This window comes from Salarias fasciatus, chromosome 22, assembly GCF_902148845.1.
Source record: "Salarias fasciatus chromosome 22, fSalaFa1.1, whole genome shotgun sequence".
Lineage (NCBI taxonomy): Eukaryota > Metazoa > Chordata > Actinopteri > Blenniiformes > Blenniidae > Salarias > Salarias fasciatus.
Window position 1 is genome coordinate 9,720,552 of NC_043765.1, and position 22,045 is coordinate 9,742,596.

General features: G+C 45.3%; 2 protein-coding genes across 2 annotated transcripts in view; both read right to left on the reverse strand.

Moving 5' to 3' along the window:
- Positions 1-3,318: 3,318 nt before the first annotated feature.
- The window catches only part of LOC115409065 (class I histocompatibility antigen, F10 alpha chain-like), a 272,574-nt gene continuing 253,847 nt past the window's right edge, over positions 3,319-22,045 (reverse strand). The window contains exons 7-8 of the mRNA XM_030120036.1: positions 6,560-6,600; positions 3,319-3,663 (exon numbers count right to left, since the gene is read on the reverse strand). Coding sequence (XP_029975896.1) covers positions 6,584-6,600 — 17 coding nt within the window. The 3' untranslated portion in view covers positions 3,319-3,663; positions 6,560-6,583. The remainder of the gene's footprint in view (positions 3,664-6,559; positions 6,601-22,045) is intronic.
- LOC115409085 (class I histocompatibility antigen, F10 alpha chain-like) lies at positions 8,397-20,119 on the reverse strand. Its single transcript, XM_030120082.1, has 3 exons — positions 19,978-20,119; positions 17,971-18,237; positions 8,397-8,979 (listed from the first exon to the last, which is right to left on the reverse strand). The coding sequence occupies exons 1-3, from the start codon at positions 20,030-20,032 to the stop codon at positions 8,570-8,572; spliced, it is 732 nt and encodes a 243-aa protein (XP_029975942.1). The 5' UTR covers positions 20,033-20,119; the 3' UTR covers positions 8,397-8,569.

The window sequence follows — 22,045 nt, forward strand, 5'->3', positions numbered from 1 at the left end:
TGTAATGGAAACACAGAGCGAAGAGGAAACAGAGAAGCAACCAGGAATGGATACCACTCTCAGGAGATCAGAACGAACACGTCAACTGCCAAAACGACTCGACTATGCAGAACTTGGGAAACCTTTGGTCACTGTGGTAAAATCATTCTTTCAGGGGCTGACCACAGCACTGGTTGAGGCTTTAAGGGAAGAGGAAGACTCCCCCTACACCTCTGCCCTGAGTGCTCTGACATAGGATATGGGTGCTGCCATGTACAGGGACGTACCTGGGTTTAGGAGGGGAGGGTGTAGCCCAGGTTTTAAAATGCCTTTGTGATAAAATTTATTTCATTTTCAAATAAAACAATTCATTTGAATGGCCTTAGGAATTCTTTAAAAAAAAAAAAAAAAAAAAAGAGTTCATTTTATATTGAAATGCATAAATATTAAAAGTGTTTAACACAAGAGGAAAATAGAAGAAAGGTTATTTATGGCCAGTGTTATTCTGTGTGTGGTTCTAGAGAAAAAAGCACTGAGAAATGACCTCGATGGTTAAGCCAATCAGTGAGTCCTGTGAGTCTCACGTGACTCCTGCAGTTCCGCCTCTGGGACGCTACTTCCTGTTAGCCTTCTTGCTAGTCGTTTCGTCTGCTGTTTTGATCCCGGTTCTGATAAAATTCATGGCCATCCATCGGGTAAGATACAAAAAATAATCTTTTAAATGGACTTCTGTCAAATCTTGATGATGTTAGATAGCTGTTGACTGCTGTATTATTGCGTTTGGACTTTATAGAGCCGCGTGAGAAACGGATGATTTTCGCCGATCTGGCGAGGTGAAATGCAGTAGAGTCCATGCATATGTTGACACAGCGGTGAGTTAAGGCGCTCTTTTGCCTGTTCAGTTAATTGTTAAGTGTGTGACACTCATGTTTGACCTGTTTGGGTGATGATAAAGCAGTTGGTGTTGTGTTAACTGGTACAGATAGCCAGAAAAAACATGCTAACGGCGCTAGCCGCCTAAAACTGTTTGAATATGCTAACAGACTATTAGTTTGAGTGTGGCCACTTAGCTGGCATGATTGTTAAGGGTTGTATGCAAATTACTGTGTCATTTGTTTTTTGTTGTTGGGAAAAAAAATCATTTGTGAGACCATTTAATTGATGTGTAGTTTATTTTCATGATGATTGAAGGGGTAAAATATTTAGTGCATTCTCTCTCTGTTACCGGTGCAGGGAGAGATAACTAAGCACGCTCAGCCTTAATGCCTCTAGGTTATCATGGATGTTTACTGCATTTAATGCACTTTCTTTTATTAAAGTAGCTCTTCACCATGTTTTCTGTTGGTTAAATATTAATTATTAAATGTAACTGCAGTGTTTTTTGAGTACTTGAACATGATTACAATGTGCACTTGAAATGTATTTATGGTTTCACAACTGTAAATGATTCCTTGAACTAAAGATAGATTTTTGTTGTACAACTTACCAATTGAGAACATGATTTTGATTAATTAATGCAATTGAGTGTGATTAATTGATAAGAGATGAGAATTTAGGGAAGTAATATGATTTAAATAGTGTGTGAATGTAATATTTGGATCTCATCTGACCTGCCCATAGGTCAGGTTTTTTGTGAGGACATCTTTGAGAGAGATCAGTTTCATCACACCATCCACTGGAACAGTTCCAGCTGAGGCTGGGTTGGATCATCCAGACATCAGGATCAGAGATTGCGAGATCCTTAGAATCCCAGCAGGAGCTGGGTGGCGAGCCAAGTTGAACTACTGGAGAAGGATTTCCTGGACTCTTCCCCCCCTATTCTCACGGATTGTGTGGTAGGACAAAAGGAACACAAGGGCCCCAACATTAACTTTGAGAACAGAGGGTTTTGATTTCTGCCGGCATTTATTTTAGTTTGTTATTTTCCTTGAAGGTTTTATATGACTGTTGCATAAATTTCATTGTGTGTTCAATTCTTAATAATAAGTGATCAACTAAACTCAAATTCATCGTCGTTTGTGTCTCTTGGGTACTTAAACATATAGGGCTCTTACAAATTTAGGTCTTCTGTTATTGGTCCAGTTATCATTGCTCATTATTTACCTGTGCTCTGTTATTACATAGTAACCAGGGTTACAGATGTTTGTGCCTCCACTGTGTCTCTGAGCTCATATTGATGCTGGCGTGTCTGGATCCATGTTTCTATGTGTCTGTAGAGATTTATGGAGGATCAGAGGAATGTCTCTGTGTCTGCATGTGTGGATCTATATGATCCATGGATATAGAAACACTATTCTAGACTGTTTCCAGACTTTTCTAAAGTTCTATGAGCCTGATCACGGGGAAGAATCAGATCTTAGTTTCTCCTCTGTCAGATGTTCTTGTCTTCAGCTGCCAGACTGAGTGGTCAGCTCTCTGCTGCAGTGGATCCTGGTTTTTCTTTCTGTTGCTCTGAATGTGATCTTCTTGCTTCCTGACTCCCTTCATGGCCCTGATGTTCCTGATGTGTGTTCTACACTGTTTAGTTGAGCTGTTTTCTAATGTGTGTGTTTTTCTTCATGTCTGCTCCTCAGCTGTGGTCAGTCTGTTCTTCCTCCTCATTGACAGCTTGTATTTTATATGAAGTTCTAATAAAAAGATCAAACCCAGCATCTCTTCTGGAATCCAGAGTGTGGACACATTCTGCTCTGTTCCTCTGAAGGGGATCAGAGGAGGACAGTAGTGACAAAACATTTGGCTTCATGACATTTTTTTAATGACATTCAACAATTTATTGAGGCGATTTGATAAAAAGCTGCAGAGAAACACATGGAGCGTTCACCAACAGTCCCTTTCTCAGCTCCTTTTCCTGCTGCTGCTCCCCGTCTGTCATTGAACAAAGTTTGACAGAATAATTCCAGCTGAACTGAAGAACTGAAGGTTTCCTGCTTCAGCAATGAGCTCAGTGAAATACCTTCCTCCAGTGCTGCTCACACTGCTCCCTGCCAGACTGCTGTGCTGGAGCTCACACTCTGCTGCTGGCTGAGCAGGGACAGGAGAATCTGACATTTCAAATCTATCAATCCGTTCAGTCAAAGCAAACAGCTGCAGCTGCTCCACATGGAAGAAATGTAAAAACTACAGTGTGACTGACAGACACAGCAGCTGGAAACAGAACCCAGCCAGGAAGATCAGCTGTTCAGAGGGCCCAGTCCACACTGCTCACTCCCTGGTAGTGAGGAAAACAACATGTTGATGTGGTTTCTAGAGAAGTTCCCCAAACAGAAACAGCTCTCTGATGACGATCGGGGCCAAAAGTCCAGCGGTGTCGGCGATCCTCCCTCACTGAGGGCTTCACTTCATATGACTGAGCATGGGCTTTTCCTGGAGGAGCATCAGCTGGTCCACATGTTCAGGAAGAAGCAGACTGCTGTGCTGCTCCTGCTGTCTGTCACCAGCTGAGCTCAGCTCTCCTCTGATGGACACTTGTTGCAGGGATGGACAGCAGCTGGAGGCCAGTTTGGAAAGCAGTGGAAGATCCAGCTGTTCTTTCCTCCACTGCAACACATCAGCATCCAGAGGAGAGAACCCCCCCTGGGCTTTACTGTTTGCTGCTCAGCTCTGTCCCTCATGCTCTTCTCTGGAGCTCCTGGAGTGAGGAACCCTCCAGACATCTGGTCCAGGGGGGGCTTCTTTTAGGGGCTTCTGGGAGGAGAGAAGAGGAAGAAGATGAAACACTGGAGAAGATTTCTACAGTCATGTTGTGGCTCCAGCTGCCTTTTCATCACTTCCATGACTGGGTGCAGCACAGGGGACACACACACTCCACAGCGCTCCGTTTACAAGCTTTATTCCTTTATTACAACAACGTCTCAGAACCAAGTCTGGCACAAAGCGGCCAGCAGCTGTGAGCTGACCCCGTCACTCCCACAGCTACACTGACAACACACTCATGACGGAGCAGCTCATTCACACGCCTGACTCACACACCAACAGCACACACACTTGTGTATGTGTGTGTGTGTCCCTACATGAAGCTCCTGCATTGTGGTCTTGATCAAATCTTCCAGAACTCAAAGCCTCTTTGTTCTTCTTCAGCAGTGAGGCTTGGAAGAAGACTAGAGCCAGACCGTCCTTTAGAGGAGCTCCAAAAGGTCATGACCCCTCTGAGGCCCAGCTGAGACATGAAGCCTGTTGTGACCTTTGACCTCTGTGGCTCTCATTTGACCTCTACAGTAGATACAGACCGGAAACTTGAACTGTGAGGCTTCTGGAAGCTATAAAATCAGAATCAGGTGGAATTATTCCATAAGCTCCTCCCACACAGGAAGTAGCTTCAGGAAGGAGGCGGGGCTTCCAGATTCTCTGTGTGAGTTTTAGCCAGAGGAGGGAAGAGGCGGCAACGTCCAGTTAAGACCATCAGTTAAGCAGCATCAGAACTTCAGCAAGGCATCATGGGAGGGGAATTCTGCTGCAATGATGGAAATTGTCCTGCAGGCCCCGAGTTCCACATATTGCACATATAAAACAAGGAGTGTTGTGAATGTTCCATATTCCTGTTGCTGGCTGAAGGGCAGGGAAATCTAGAATCCTCTGTCCTAAATATATAGATGGAGGAGGGAAGAGGCGGCAATGTCCAGTTAAGACCATCAGTTAAGCAGCATCAGAACTTCACCAAGTCCAGCCGTGGAGTAACCAGTGCAGGACACGAGATAACACTGGATTCCTTCTGTGTCAGGCTGCCGATCCGCTGCGCATGGAGTGGGGCCTCAGGAACAACTTCCAGTAACAGCACCTCTAGCGGGGGCGGAGCCTCAGCACCTCCATGGGTCAGCGGCAGACGACTCAGAGCATCTGCATTAGCCAGCTTCTTCCCTGGCCTGTGGCGAAGCTCGTAGTGGTACGCACCTAACATCAGACTCCAGCGCAGCATACGAGGAGATATCATCTCTGGTACCGGCCTTGAGTGATGCATTAACCCCAGCAGGGGCTTGTGGTCTGTGTAGATGACAAACTCTCTCCCCATCACGTACTGGTTGAACTTCTTTACAACAAAAACAATAGCTAGCGCCTCCTTGTCAATCTGTGCATAGTTCCGTTCAGTTGGGGTGAGTGTTCTTGAAGCGAAACAGAGGGGTGCTTCACGACCATCTGGTTCCACGTGACACAGCAGAGCCCCAACCCCATATGGCGAGGCGTCACAAACCAACACCAGGGGCTTCTTCTCATTGTAGTGGGCCAGCACCCCATCGGCCTGAAGCAGCTCCTTTGCTTGCCTGTAGGCTTCATCGTGGATCTGGGTCCAGTCCCAGGCTGCGTCGTGGTCCAACAACCACTGCAGTGGTTCCAAGACTGTTTCTTTGTTCTTTAAGAAACAGCTGTAAAAGTTCAGCAGTCCAAGGAACGCCTGCAGCTCTGTCTTTTTCTTGGGTGTGGGTGCATTCCTGATGGCCTTGACCTTCTCCGTTGTGGAGTGCACTCCATCCTTGTCCACCCGGAATCCCAAGAACTCCACCTCTGTTGCTGCGAACACACATTTCTCCTTCTGCAGCCGGAGTCCTGCCTCTGCTACTCGGCTCAGCACAGCCTGCAGCCTGTCTGTGTGTTCCTCTGGAGATCTCCCTGTGATGAGGATATCATTGAAATATGGCTGCACTCCCGGAATTCCAGCCAGCAGGGTGTCCATGAACCTCTGGAAAATAGCAACAGCCGTTGACACTCCAAACTGCAACCTTGTAGGCCTGAAAAGTCCCCTGTGAGTGTTCATAGTCAGTAGCTCTGCTGTGTTTTTATCCAGAACAAGCTGCTGGTAAGCCTGCTTAAGGTCCAGTTTTGTGAAGAGTATCCCCCCCGCCAGTGAGGAGAACAGTTCCGAGACAGTGGGTAGGGGGTATACATCTGGAAGTACAGCTGTGTTCACTGTGCATCTGTAATCTCCACAGACCTGGAGACTCCCGTCCTTCTTTGCGATGGGCACAATGGGCGTGACCCACTTGAAATGCTTCACCGGCTCCAAGACACCTTGCTCGACCAGCTTGTTCAAAGCCTCATCCACTTTCGGACGCAGCGCAAAAGGAACTGGGCGTGCCTTAAAAAACTTAGGCGCTACCATTGGGTCCATGGCCACGGAGACAGGCGGCCCCTGACAGGCCCCGAGCTCCCCAAACACCTCTGAATAGTGTTCCAACATGGACTATAACGACTGGTGCTGGTATGTCTCCAAATGTAACGTTATCCAGAGCATATGTCCGCCTCATCGCCAGTATTAGGTCCTTGCTTATTTGAAAAGATGACAGAGAAATGGCTTTAGTTAGTTGCTTTAATGAGAACCAAAACTACACATTACAGCGGGGGAAAACAACTACGTCCTGATGCTGGCTCTGCTACCGCTGTTGGCAAAATTCCTGAAAAAGTCCAAACTCCTAAACAGGCCTAGAGCCCCCCCTAGTGGACTGACCCTGAACTGACAGGTCTAACTAAATACATAACATGCTGAAAACAAGAAAATTTGATGGAATTGAAGAATATTTGTCTCATTTGAAGGAGGAGTGTTTCTGCAGTGTACGGCTGATTTCTGACATGCTTCACTTGATGGACTCATTTTCTTCACGGCTGGATCTTCTCCTCATAAAGTTTCAGAGGCTGGAAAACAAAGAGCAGATCTCGTTGGAAACACATGAAACATGTTCCAAAGCAAGAAGTCAGCTTGAAGGCAGAAACAACAGAAAGGAACATCAAACAACACTAAACATCCTGATGAAAGGAAATAGGAAAGTACTCACTGTTAGTGGCTCTGAACCCTGAAAAACAGCAGGAGAAAGAGGGAGGAGGTTACCATGACGACCACTCTTTTCCACTCCAAACCCTCCTTCAGGTTCAACACACACACATCAATGATCCTGATGAGGAAAGGAGAGTTTCTACTTTACCTTGAGGTGGTTTCTTCAAGCAGACGATGAGTCCCATGATGCAGCCTGTCAGGAGGAGCAGAGCAGCAACAACTCCTCCAGCAGCAGCTCCAGTGGGAAACCCTGCAGAGAAACAGCTGCTCAGCTCTCTGAGGAGTTTGGACATTTGATGTCAGAGTGTGAGAAGTGTGGGACGTCTCCAAAGAGCCTCAGCAGCTCCTCCAGCTGCAGCATGGAGAGCATCCTGATCAGCTGCATCAGCACTGCTGCCTGCAGAGAGCGGCAAAGACTGCTGACAAGATGACTGTGGCTGCATTGAGGCTGCATCGACACTGTCAGTGGAACATCTCCACATTCTGATCTGCTGCTCTCATGAGGCTCACATCCCATCTGCTTTTGGACAGTGGAAGCAGGAAGAAGACGCTGCATTCACAGACTGACAGATGGGATCCAGGCCTCAGTCACATGTGGAAATCAATCCAGATGAACTCTGGAGGTTTGGATCTCTGGGAAATGAGGGGGAAGTTCTGGACTGAAGTGAACTTCTCAGCTCCAGTGGAGGATCAGGAGGCTGGAGGAGCAGCTGGCCCAGAACAACACTCAGGATGTGTCTCTGACTGAAGAACATCTCTGGATCTGGGCAGAGTGCCAGAGGAACAGCTGATGGAGAGCAGCTCAGGTCAGGAGGGCCGGCTCTGTCCTGGCCGTCCTCTGGACTCTGTGTTGGATGTGGCTGAGAGGAGGATGCTGGCCGAGCTCACATCCATCATGGACAGCAGCTCTCAGCCACTGACTGGACGGTAGAGGAGCTCAGCAGCGCCTCCAGTGGCCGACTGAGACCCCCTCAGAGCAGGACAGAGCAGGTCCTTCATCCCCACCGCTGTCAGACTGGACAACTCTACTGTGGAGAATATGAGCAACCCTGACATGATATTATCCTGCAGCCGTGGACACTTTAACCCCCAGAAGAAATCACTGACGCTTTAGAATCCATTCACTCTGCTGTACTAAAACATATTGTACATATTTGTATGTATCATAGATAATGTTTTATTTTAAGATTCGTGTTGTACATAGTTAGATCTTCCTTTTATTCTTCGTTCTATATTATTATCCCGACTACGATTTGCTTATTTTTTATTTCATTACTTTTTGCACCCCCTGTCTTCTATCAGCCTCTTCCACCTTAACATTTCTCCACTGTGAGATTAATAAAGTCTGTTCTATTCTATTCTATTGTATTCTATTCTATTTTGTGATGCTGGACTTACTTCCTGAAGTGACAAATGAGAGAATGAGAGTGAAATGAAGAGTCTCTGACCTCCATCATTTGTCTTCCAGTTGGTCCTGATGTCCCGTTTGTCCAGTCTCTTGGAGACTTCCTGTCCTCCAGCCAGATGAAACACACAGCTGTACCTCCCCCAGTCTTCATCTTTGAGCCCTGAAAGATCCAGATCAACGCTCATCTGGAAGCTCCCGTCATGGTTGGGGAGGATCTCTCCTTTGACCACGTCCTCATGGAGCTCCTCCTCGTCTTTCTTCCAGAACAAGTCGGCTCTGTCGGGGTAGAAACCTGTAGCGTGGCAGGTGAGCGGAGAGGAGGGAGTCTTCTGGAGGAGAGACACTGAGGGAAGATCTGGAGAACAGGCAGGAAGACGCCTCACACTTTACTGGATTCTTCTCTACACTCTTTCTCTCTCATGTCAGCCACTGCAGCCAGGAAGAGACGGGCCATGGAAAGAGGGATGAAGGAAGGCCAGATGGAGAGAGGAGAGGAGATGCTGAGAGCAGCATGAAAGAAGAGAAGCTGAGAGACAAACTCCAAACATTTTACCTTTTCTCATCAGTGAGCTCCGACCAAACTTCACGTACTTCTTCAGCAAGTCAGGACATACAGTGGTGTGGTAGTGCTTCCAATGAGCCATCACTGCTTTGTTATTGTCCAACCTGTGTTTTGTGGGAACAGCCTGTTGAACTTTAGCGATCCATGTTTCTGTCTTCAGGTCATAAACGAGGAAATCTTCTCCATCGAAACCAAACTTTCGAAATCCGTTCACTTCATCAGTTTCATCGTCCCATTCACAACCAGACATGAGTTGGAAAATGTGAACACCTGAGACACACACACACACACACACACACACACACACACACACACACACACACACACACACACACACACACACACACAGTGAGTGAGTGTTGGTGTGTGATCAGGACTCTGGCTTGATGGATTTCTTCTGGATTCAGCTCCATGTTGACGCGTCGCAGCTTTTTCATCATCAATCAGTGGTTTGGATTCATTCAGCAACTTTGTTCAGTGGAACTGAAGACAAAGTCAATGAAGTGAGTTTCTGAATGGCTGCAGTCAAATGTTTGGACACGTTGTTGAGTCCAACAAACAGTGCAAGTCTTGAACTCAGTGGCGGTTTTTTGCACAGGCCAACTAGGCGGCCGCCTGGGGCGGCAAACTCAAGGGGGCGGCATGATGAAGGGGGAAAAAAAAAATCATTAAATACAATTCACTTCATAAGCACACAGCTGAGTAAGCATCCATTCACACTCTGATGGTATTACATTACATAACAAATGGCGCCCTCTTCAGGTGAAGACTCAGAGGTGCGCCCTCTGCTCATAAGCGGACAGTGGAATATACCAAATCAGGAAAGATGAGAGGGGTGCGAGTTTAACGTTGACTTGGCGCGACAGACTGATGCAGGTTAATTGGTGGCTGTAATAATTCAAAGCCTTAGCAAGAGCCCACTTCGTAGCTACATATCAGACTACTTCGATAAAGCTTTTTTCACACATTCCACCTAACAAAGAAAAAAAGCTATTCTCACACATACACCTTGTTTCCAATTCCAGACAATAAGATGTTCGTTATTTGGTACAGTCCACCTCCTGACTGATGTGATGCGATGCTGCCGCAAAACAGTCGATCCGTCCGTGTCATCGAAAGATGCTAATGTGTAGTTTGTTCTCGCAAAATGAAAAGGTCAAAACCCTCAGGGGCCAGTTCAGAAAAAAGAAAAGAGAAGAGCAAGAGAAACGTGAGAAGGGTAAAGGTATGGTATATTGTGAACACTGGCATTATGCAAATTGCTTCAAAAAAGTTTTCAAGCACAATTTGTCAAAATATTTGTTTTGCACTAAAGTACAAGTAATAGGGGAGAAGAGCTGCAGGTGAGCGTGTGACGCTTTGACAAGTCCCACTGTTTCTGGAGCAGCAGACTTCTACAATGGATCCAGCTCATGTTTTAGAAATGAGGCTCCTGGACAGTCTGGAGCTCTGAGTTCACATGAAGACCATCTGCTGGATCCAGCAGCTGCTACTGGAGCTGGAACCATTCAGCTGGATTACACTGGATTCAGCTGGATTCAGATGGATTACACTGGATTACACTGGATTAGGATTGTACGAACACTCAACGATAAGTAAACCCCCCAAACATTCTTCTCCGCCATTCTGCAACGACGCTCCGTCCTTCTACGCGCGCACTGAACCAGGGTCAGTGCACGCCATTGACATGTACGCGCAGGGGGCAGGTCGAACGGCGAAGGGATTTGATTGGTTTAAAAAAAGATGTCCCGTCAACACTATTGGTTGCTGTTTTTCCCGTTTTACTCCTGCTGTAGATAGCGGATATTTTTCAAACTGCTTTAAAAACACGCTATGAATTGCTTCCCATCGGGTCATAAAGATCATTTTAACCAGTGTTTAAAAAAAATGTATCTCATTCAGATCGCCAACCCTAGCTTTAAAAGAACACTCCGAAGATTTTGGACCCACGCCCTATCCCTATCATTTACAAAGTGAGATAAGCTCATAAATACCTTTTTTGTGTCTGTTCATCCAGTGCCTGGCTAAAAGCTGTTAGCATCGTAGTTAGCTTAGCTCAACTACGGCAGGTGAAGTGGAGACAGAGCCAGACTGAGAAAGTGGACAAAATACTCCTTCCAGTGGTCCAGGGGATGGCGTATTAGCACGCGAAGTAAATCCGAAAGATTATAAAACTTTTTAAAAGACGTGTTTTCTTTTCAATCCCTTAAAATAGCGTTTTGACACACAGATCTGCACAAGCACAGTGCGCTGCAGAAGGATATACCAGGCGCACAGCGGCTGAGTCTATGCTTCTACTGCTGTGCTCCGGTATATCCTTCCGCGGAGCACTGCGCATGCGCAGGTCTGTGTGGATCAAAACATTATTTTAAGGGATTGAAAAGAAAACACGTCTTTTAAAAAGTTTTATAACCATTCAGATTTACTTCGCCTGCTAATACGCCGTCCCCTGGACCATTGGAAGGAGTATTTTGTCCACTTTCTCAGTCTGGCTCTGTCTCCACTTCACCTGCCGTAGTTGAGCTAAGCTAACTACGATGCTAACAGCTGGGAGCCAGGCACTGGACTAACGGACACAAAAAAAGGTATTTATGAGCTTATCTCACTTGTAAATGATCGGGATAGGGCGTGGGTCCAAAATCTTCGGAGTATTCCTTTAATACACTAGATGATGTTTAAGCTAGCTTTTATAAAATGCTACCAGTAGTTTATGCTAGCTTTTTAACAAGCTATCTGATGTTCAAGCTCGTTTCTGTAACATGCTAGCAGATGTTTAGGCTAGCTTATTAAACATGCTAACAGATGTTTCAGCTAGCTTTTTTAACATGTTAGCAGATGTTCAAACTAGCTTATTTACACCCTAGCAGATGCTTAAGATAGCTTTATAACAAGCTAGCTGATGTTCAAGCTCGCTTATTTAAAATGCTAGCAGATGTTTCAGCTCACTTTTTAACAAGCTAGGTAATGTTTGAGCTAGCTTTTTTTAACAAGCCACATGATACTGAAGTGATCTTATTTGATATGCCAGAATATGTTTAAGCTATCTTATTTAACTCGCTAGCTTATTGAGCTAGCTGTTTTAATAAGGTAGATGATTTTTAAACTACCTTTTTTTAACATGCTACAAGATGTTTTAGTTGGTTTTATAACATACTCGCTGATGTTTAAGCTAGCTTACTTAAAATGCTAGCAGATATTTAAGCGAACTTTTTAACAAGCTAACTGATGTATAACCTACCTTTTTTAACAAGCTAGCAGATGTTTAAGCTAGCTTATTTAATAAGCTAGCAGATGCTTCAGGTAATTTTTAACATGCTAACAGATGTTTGAGCTAGCTTATTTAACATACTGGCAAATGTTTAAATAAGAAGCCAGCCGACATTCATTAACTTATTTAACATGCTAGCTAATGTTTATGCTAGTTTTATAACCAGCTAGCTTACTTTGAAACAAGCTAAACAAGCTTAATTTTAAGATAGCTTATTTAACATGCTGGCAGATGTTTCAGCAACTTTTTTTTAACAAGCCAGATGATGATTAAGATACCTTATTTAACATGCTAGCAGATATTTAAGCTAGCTTATTTCTCATGCTAACAGATGTTTAAGCTAGGCTTTTTTTATTAAGATAGCTAACAGTTTCAGTTTGCTCATTTAAAGCAACACTAAGGAACTTTCAAGGAACTTTCAGTTTTCGTTGATTTTGGCGGCACCAGTGGACAAAAGCGGTAGTGTTTTGCCTGAAGGAATGCTACAGTTCCCATGAGGACTAGCACGTGGCGTCGTAAAATCAAATCAAATCAAATTTTATTTATATAGCACTTGTCATATTAATAAAAACAACACAAAGTGCTGAACAGTAAAACAGTCAGAAAAACAAAAAGAATAAAAACCGCGCCATCAAACAGTATGCACCGCACGCGCACACGCACACGCACACACACACAAGCACGCACACACACACGCGCGCGCGCACACACACACACACACACACACGCGCACACACACGCACGCACATGCACACACTCTCCCATTAATTTGCACAGAACAGCAGAGACATGGCATGGCACTGAGCATCTTGGGAAAACACCACCAGTGGGGCCACCCACACCAGGAGAAATCGAGGGTCAATTAATACTGGGGCTCCAGCGCTCGAGGCTCGACCCCCGACCCCGACAGACCAAGGGAACCCGCACACCAAAGCGTGGAGCCCCCCAGGCCAGCCAGGACCCGAGGACCCAGGCACATTAACCCCAGCGTTGGACCAGGACCAACTCCCGGTGTGAAGGACCCCCCTGAGGAAACACTGGAATTAAACAGCTAAAACATGATAAAATATGATACGAAATTAAAATAAAATAATAAGATAGGATTCCAAAGTAAAAAAGTCAAACAAGTTGAAAGTACATAATAAAATAGAATAAAATTACACAAATAAGAATGGAATAAGAGGACTATAAAAGGTCAGTTAAAAGCCTGATTAAAAAGGTGTGTTTTCAACCTCCCTTTAAAGGTCCCATATTATACAAAATCCACTTTACAATGGTTTTGTAACAGTAATATGAATCCTGAGCCTGTGCACAAACCCCCCCAAAATGAGAAAAATCCATTCTCTCCTTCTCTTGCTTGCTCCACCTTTCTGCAAATGTGTGCTGAAACGCTCCGTTTTGAAATTCCCTGGTTTGTGACATCATAAACCCAAACCGCTCCTCCTCGGGGTTGGTAACACCGCCCACACTAATGTTTATTCAGCACCCCGGAAAACACTGCCGGAACATGCGAAGCCTGGCAGCTGCTCTGTTGTCGGCTGCACTAGCCAGCACCGCAGCCTGTTTTTGCCTCCTTTGTCTGAGGGTTTGAGGGCCCAGTGGATTAATTTCATTTTCGAGGGAGATGCACCTGCAAGAACACCTAAAAAGTTGTATGTGTGTGCTCACCATTTCACTCCGGACTGCTTTCACAACGAGGGCCAGTTTACATCAGGATTTGCCAAGAAGCTGAAGCTAAAGCCTGGATCGATTCCAACTGTCCGCGACCAAGCTACAAACATGGAAGCTGTAAGTTTTACCATTATATGTTGCTTTACTATATCGTCCTTCTGAGTGTGATAGCCTATTGAAAGTGGTTTTAGCATGGCAGCTAACGTAAGTTACTGTAGCTAACAGAGTCCTCTCCTCATATAACTTTAACACACAACGGTAAATAATATCAGGGGACATTGAAGAGAAGACGTATCAGGGTTTCCACCAGAGAAAAAAAAAAAACTCTCCGACAGTCGAACACGGCAGTGTTGGCAGCGTTAGCAGCATTAGCCATTAGCAGCGTTAGCAGCGACGCCACCTGCCCCCCCCCCCCCCTTTTTTTCCTGTAAGGCTGTAAAGTATAAATTCAAGAAGAACTAAGGTGAGAGTCATATGTTTATGTATTTAAATGGTCAAATAATCATGTTTTATTGTGTATGTATCTAATGATGCTAATATTTTTTGCCTGTTTTTCCTTCTGTGTTTCAGAAATGTGCCCTGAGCCTCTACACAGTGCTGCAAGAAGCTGACCTACTGAGAGAAAAGACAGAATATTTCTTCTACCTTGTACATTACAGTTAAACATGGCTATGCAAAAGCATGAGATTTAATGTTGATATATTTTTTTTCCCCACTGGTATTTTATTCAAGCCAAGATTTTCACACAGTGCGCTGGTTGAATTCTGTCAGAATGGGGTATGTTAGAAGCGCATATAGGCCTGTTGGTTATTGTCCTGTATACTTGAGAGGCTTTATGTTCGGCCTTTTCAGTGCTTTTTAGATGGATTATTAATGTTAATGTGTCAATATATGTTTTACTTAAGTAAGTAGTACATATTTGTTCCTTAATTCTGAGTGATGTTTCCTGAAAATATATAGGCTACATATTAAATGTTTTGTTTTACTGGTCTTGTGGTCTAAACTGTGAAGTGTATGGTCAGGGTTTACAGATGGTTGCGTCCATCCCACCTTGTCCCTCCAAAACATGCCAGGTGTCCCACTTTTTATCTTTCTGGAGGTGGTCACCTTACCTGAATGGAGTGCGTGAGCATCACACTGAGCTGGGAGAAAGTCTGAGGAGAGAAAGGAATCCAACCCAGGTCCTCCTGCTGTGAGGGGACAGTGCTAACCACTTCAGGTTCCTTGGTTCTCTTAAAGTAAAACAGGAGGTGGAGCCTTTAGCTATCAGGCTCCTGTTATGTGGAACCCGCTCCCAGTGTCTGTAAGGGAGGCTGACACAGTCTCAGTTTTTAAGACAAGGCTTAAGACCTTTCTATTCAATAAAGCTTACAGCTCGGGGTCACGTCCTCTCTCTCTCTCAACTAGTATGTAACTGTTCTATAAGGTGATGTTGGGAAAATGAGTCGTGGATTTATTGTACAAATTTGTGAACCTGTGTCCACTTCAATGGAAATAAAATGATCTCTCCCCCTCTCTCTCTCTTTCCACTGTGGGAGACCAAAAAGTCAGAACACCAAAACCCTGGACGAAAAGGCTGTCTCCTAGATGGACGAGAGCTGTGATTGAGGGATCGCAGACGGAACATCAATCGCGGCTGATCCATTGAGACAGCCTGGATTCAATGGGTGCAATTCTAATTGGGCATCAAACAAAACAGCTGCTCCACTGATTAATCGAGGAACCCGGACCCAGTGGGTGTAAGAGATTACTTAACCCTGGGCTCCTACCATGTGGAACCGGCTCCCAGTTCTGCTCCTTCTCTCGTTTCAATGTAATTTCATTGTATTACTACATGCTCGGGCTGTCACAATATCAAATTTTCTCTTCACGATTATCATGGGCAAAAAATATCACGATAACGATATTATCACGATATCAGCAAAAATTTAACTAATAATGGTACAAACATTCTGATTCATCTTTAATTTTTATTTTTGTTTGTTTTCTCTCTTTTCCCAGATGAATTACATTCAGAATACCTGTCAAATGAGGTGTTGAAACAATATGAGAACAGTAACTGTACAACTGCATACCAAAAGTGTAGTTACACTCAACTAATTAAAATCTGATGAACTGATTAACAGAGGATCCACAGCAGAGGCGTAATGAACGTCGGGTTGGTGGGTTATGAAAACCCACGGGCCCTGTTGGGGTGAAATCCTGTACCATCACCACACTGCCGAGGATTTATGTTTGTTTGTTTGTTTGCTTAAATCGGAGGCGGAATGAGCAGCAGCTGCTTCTCTCCAGCCAGAGGCGCCGCTACTGGCTCGGGCCCCGAGCTGAAGGGGGTCCCGAGGAACGGCTGGCATCCGTCAATTTCAATGACAAATTTAAGGCGCTAGGCTAGACGCTGCAACGACAACGTGTCAAAAATCCCCCGCATGGGGCCCTCTTCCGAGTACTCACTGGTTAGTTGCTAGAACGGGGCCGGCGGAGAAGACGGCGGATATCAGCGACACAACTTGAAACCCCCCGGACACATTACAATGACACGTCTGGAACCTACCTAATGGGGCCCCACTACTACCCGGCTTGCATCAACGTGCAGTCAGTGTTGCTAAACACACTTTTTTCGGGTTAGGAGAGCGTCTCGTTGTTGTCGGCCACCGCCGACATGTTTAGTTCACTTGTGACGCTCGCAAAGTGGGAGCCCCGCTAGCTAGGAGCCTTGCCGCTACCGCTGCTCTGCTGTGTTTACATGTGAGGGGAGGGGGAGAGGCTGGGGTGCTGCAGGAGGGAGACGAAGCAGGGCGGAAGAACAGGATCGGATTTTGAAAATACACTTCAACACGTTTCAAGTGGCACGAGATTCTCAATGCGATATTATCATGTGCGCATTTTGAACACGGTATTGAAATTTCATTTTTTCAATACCACGATTATCATCAATACCGGTTTACCGCGACAGCCCTACTACATGCCATTGATGATTGTTCCTCTTGTAGCCTATGTACCCTGTGTTTGTATATGAATTGTATGTAGATACAAGAAACTGTCCTATCTCCTTCTCCTTCTGTCCCCTCACCCCAACCGGAATAGCAGAAAGCTGCCACCTCTGAGCCTGGTTCTGCAAAGGTTTCTTCCTGTTAAAAGGGAGTTTTTCCTTTCCACGGTCGCTTATGCTTGCTCATGTGGATCTGTTGGGTTTCTCTGTAAAAGTGTCTAGAAACGACTATGTTGTAATTGGCACTTCATAAAAAAAGCTGAATTGAATTGAATTGAATTCACACCTGCTGCTGCTGCTGCTGCTGCTGCTGCTGCTGACTCAAAGCTCAAAGAACAAGTGACAAACTGGGAGTTATCATTCAAACACTGTTTGGAAAAAGTTTGAAGCTGAAAAAAGTTTTCTTTGAATTTCACAAACCAGCTCTCATGATTCTACTGGAGGAGGACTTGATCTGACCTGTCCAGCTAACTGTGTGTGTGTGTGTGTGTGTGTGTGTGTGTGTGTGTGTGTGTGTGTGTGTGTGTGCAGTGGTGGGCGCAGTCCGCTAATCTGCTAACCGCTAATTAGCGAAGCTAACATTTTCATTAGCGGATTAGCTGTTCAGCTAACTTTGAAAAACATTAGCAGACTAATTAGCTTCCACTAAATTTACACATTAGCGACTCTGGTTTCCGAGGGTACTTGAACGCCTCTCGTACGAGCTTCCGTTACTGTGCAAAGTAAAGAAAAGTCTCTTTTCTGCGGTGAAAAACCGCCGAAAATTGTTTTGAAAAAACAGGGATTTTGTAATGCATATAACTCCCGATCCGTTTGTCCGATTGAAACGATTCAAAAACTGTTAGAAAGCCCCGGGACTCAAGATTCTGGGGGTGTTTGAATGACTCACGTATCTTGGCGCGACGTCAACAAATAATCCCCTATGCGCTCTCGGCGCTCGGGGCTCGTAGAGAAAATAGAGAGGAGCAGAGCGGGCGAGCTGCAGAGCGCGAGCTGCTCCGCTCGCCTATGAACCCTCAGATAGGTTAACAGGGGCGCCGAGCCGAAACTTGGTGCGTGGCGCTGCCGCTTCCACTCCTGTGTGAACCAGGCATTAGCGGTTAGCAGTTATTGTTAGCTTCAGCTAAATCTTTTAGCAGTTTATCGGTTTAGCGTTATCGAAGCTAACTTTTCAGTTAGCGGAAGAACGGTTATCGAAGCTAACTTTTTGGTTAGCTGTGCCCACCACTGTGTGTGTGTGTGTGTGTGTGTGTGTGTGTGTGTGTGTGTGTGTGTGTGTGTGTGTGGACTCAGTGAAGACAGGATCAGGAAAAACGACAAAGTTCAATCAAACCTCCAGTTTGGTTCAAACGCTGCTTCAAGATCTCAAGGTTTGCTTTGAACCACTGCTGAATTCCCATCAGGGTCTGAGTGAATCTCTCATAGTACGTTGGATCTTCTTCTGTGATTTTGTTCGCCCAGTCCTGTGTGGGAACTTTTCTCCTGGTGCTGCTGTCGTAGTGATCAATCTGAACTTCATCCACCAGAGTCACAGTCACAAACTCTGGAAAGTTTGGAACATTGGAGGCTCCAGTGTAGAAAACCTTCAGAGAGTGAATGTCTGGAAGAAAGAGAAGAGAGTAAATCAATCAATAACACTGACAGTCCAGCCTGATTGGACATTTGCTGTTTCCCTCTGATCTGGCTGCTTCTTCCTTTTCTTGTGTAAAGTGTTGAGCTGCTTTAAAGCCTGAATCCATGAGATTCAAAGAGCATCTCTTCACTCTTTTCTTCACTTCCTCTGGTTGGAAACACTTGATGAGACCAATCAAAGCTCACTTTCTTCTCACTGATCAACTCTTCAACTCACTGACTGATTCCAGCTCACTAGAAACTCACTTCTACCAGCAGCAGAAACACAAGTCACTGTTCTTCATGTGGAGAAGAAGAAGCAGGAAATGAAAGGAGCCAGAAGAGGCTGAAGCTGTTTGAACCAATGAGAATTCAGAGTGAGTGTTGCTGGGTGGAAGACACTCAGTCAGGTTCCTCCATGAAACTAAACTCCATTCAGCTTCAGTCTCTTCGTTTTATTTATTCTATCTATATTTATTATTATGATTCTTCTCAGTCTTCTTCCTGCCTCCAGAGCAGAGGTGTGAGCAGCAGCCCTGCGGGCAGCCGGACCACATGTGTCCAAGGTCAGAGGTCAGACTGAATCTGGACGGAGACGCTGATGCTGGACGCCATGGCAACGGTCAGAATGCAACAACACAACCCCCGCTGACCGGGAGGAGAGAATGACACACATGTTGTGTCTGATCTGCTGTTCATCAGCTTTAAGATCAGGATTCATCACAACAACAGCTGAGAGGTCAGGATGAGAGTAATGATAATAATAATAGCTAGAAATTGGCACTCAGAGAGCGCAGACCTCCGCCACAGCTCAAATCAGTCACCAACAACCACAAGAACACCATATATAATCGCACAACATTGTGATCGGGGTGTGATCAGAGCGGAGCGCTGCAGCGTGCGGTGCCTCTGTCTGTCGCCCTGTCGCCCTCTCTCCCTGTGTGTGTGTGTGTGTGTGTCTTTATCTTAAAAGGAAAACCAAAAATCAACATAATTTATGTTATTTTACTTCATTTTAATTTGAAAATTGACCGGATTCTCTCGTATTTTCCGTTCCCGACTTCCTGTGTGGTGCGATCTACTCTGTCCAGCTTTACAACTGGTGGTGCACGGAGCGCGCTTCTCATGGAGAAAATAGAGAGGAGCGGAGCGGCCGCGGTCCACGGCGTGAACCGCTACGGACGCGGCGGTCCCCCGCGCCTCCTGTAACCGTCAGATCGGTTAACAGGGGCACCGATCTGACAGTCGGTGCGCGGCGCTTCCCACTTTCGCGTCGGAAGCAGCGCGTCCTGTGTGAACCAGGCGTTTGTCGCCCCCTGTCGGCGGGCCTGCCCAACCATGTGAAAGAGTCCCTATCTGTCAATGATAAAGAATCGTTTAAAAAATTCCTGGATCCAGACAGTGATCCGGATCATCACCAAAATGTAATCAATTCTAAGTTAGCCCAAGACCCACCTTTCCACAAAGTTTCATTGCAATCTGTCAATTACTTTTTCCGGGATCTTGCTAACAAACCAACCAACCAACCAACCAACAAACCGACATGATTACATAACCTCCTGGCGGAGGTAATAATAATAATAACAATGGCAATACTAATAATAATACGAAGAAGAAGAAAAGGGGAAGTTCTCACTAATAGATTTAGTTCTGGAGACACGTTGATGATCCAGAGGAGACAGACTGTTGACTGAAGCTCTGAAGAGACTCTAGAAAGCTGGAATCCTACCTGGAGCCCCGCTGGGGATTCCCAGCAGAAAGCAGAGAGCCAGGAAGAGCTGCATGTTCACCTGTCCTCTCTTTCTTCTCTCACTGAAACACTTTGGGCGTCTGAGCTGAAGAAGAAGGAAACAAAAACAAACAGAACTTCAGCCAGCTTCATTTCTGCAGCCTGTCGGTGCACAGCGCTTGGCGCACGGCCAGCGGAGCAGACATACATTACAGAATGCTGCGATGCTTGTTTGATAACCTCGTTATCTTACATCTGATTGGCTCTGGAACCAGGAAGTAGTGATGTGTAGCCCCGCCCACTGCAGTTGTTCCACCCATAGATATCTTATACCCCTTTTCCCACTGGCCAAAAAACCAGTTTAAACCCGCTAACAATCGGCTCCTCATGGCAGTGGGAAAGGGTTTAATCGGCATTTCGACCCTGCAACCGACCTGGGAATTTACCGGGTGAGAGTCTACCGGCTTTTAGTGGGAGAGATACATCCGGGAACTTACATGATGACGTCGACGTAGCATGGCTACGTTAGCGCGCTAGTTGTTGTTTCTTGACACAACGTGAGATTTCCTTCGTCAACATGACCCAGCAGTGGCAAGAGAGCGAGACCAGAGAGCTTCTCCTGATCCGTGGGGAAGAGGAGATTCGTCTGCAGGTAACAGGGACTGTGTTCCGCTGCATTGTTTACTTTCATTTTGCTCTGTCGCGCTGATGATGTCATCAACGTGGGACACCATCAGCGCGGGAAAACGCAGCGACGCGGCTCGCCAGCAGGGGGCTAGACCTGCATCTGCAGGCAGTGGGAAAGGAGTCTGGAAAGCCGCTATTTAGCGGGTCGAAAACACGGGTCGACGCTATAGTTGCAGTGGGAAAGGGGTATTAGAGAACATAGACATCATATAAGAACTATGCCTTCAGGCGGAGTCAACAACGTGGTTCACTGGCGGCCATCTTAGGGCAGTGGACCCCTCTGGGGCGCTCTGTGTCATCTAAGGGAAGGTGAGTGATTCACACTCACTGAAATACTCAGCTCATTGAATTCTTGATGGATTTACAGACGGTTTGATTTATTACTAACGTTACGTTGCTATGATGCAGACTAAATGTTAAAATCACAATTTTTCTTTTTGCATGCGGTTAATTAACTACATGTCTGATGTTTATAACAAACCAAGTCGTTTGAAAATCGATTGAAAACTGAGCAATCAACAGCTGTTTCAAAGTTGAGGCTCCATTGACATTAATGTGATGAGTGAGCAGCCCTGTACCAAGATGGCCGCCATGTGACGACGTTAGTCCCCATTGGAATCTGGCTCGCTCATCACATTGTGTTGATCAGACATGAACTGTTTAACAAGCATAACATTGAGCTATAAATTACAATTATAACAAGCTATAAATTTAATGTAAAATACATAAGATGAGATCAAGAAGTAAAGGTACAATAAATAAAGGTGAAATAAATTAAAATGACATAATACTGATGAAAATAAAAGGACTACAAAGGTCAGTTAAAAGCCTGATTAAAACGGTGTTTTTAACATACCTTTAAACACATCAACAGTCTCTGCGGTCCTGAGGTTCTCTGGCAGGCTGTTCCACAGGCGGGGGCCGGAGTGGCTAAAGGCCGCCGCTCCGTGGCTTCTGGAATGCCCAGATCAGCTAAAAGAAGGAGCAAGGCTTTTAAGACATTTACAGACTAAATAAAAAACTTTAAAGTCGACTCTGAAGCAGACAGGGAGCCAAAGCAGCGACTGTAAAACCGGTGTAATGTGGCCCCGCCCCCTGGTCACCATCAGCATGCGTATGGCTGAGTTTTGTAAAAACTCAATAACTGACTCACTGCAGAACAGTGAATGATTCATCACTTGATGAACCAGTTTCTATTTCATTTATTCCTCCTCAGTAAATCCCCCTTACTGTCACTGGTAAGTGTTTTTTTTACTCATTTTTTCTTTTTATTTCCTGATTTTTTTTATCTACTTAGTATTTGTTTTCATGTTCTGTCTTGTAGAGAAAGCTTTGTGAGTCTGGACTGTCGCTGCTTCAGCTCTTCTGTCTTTGAACCCAG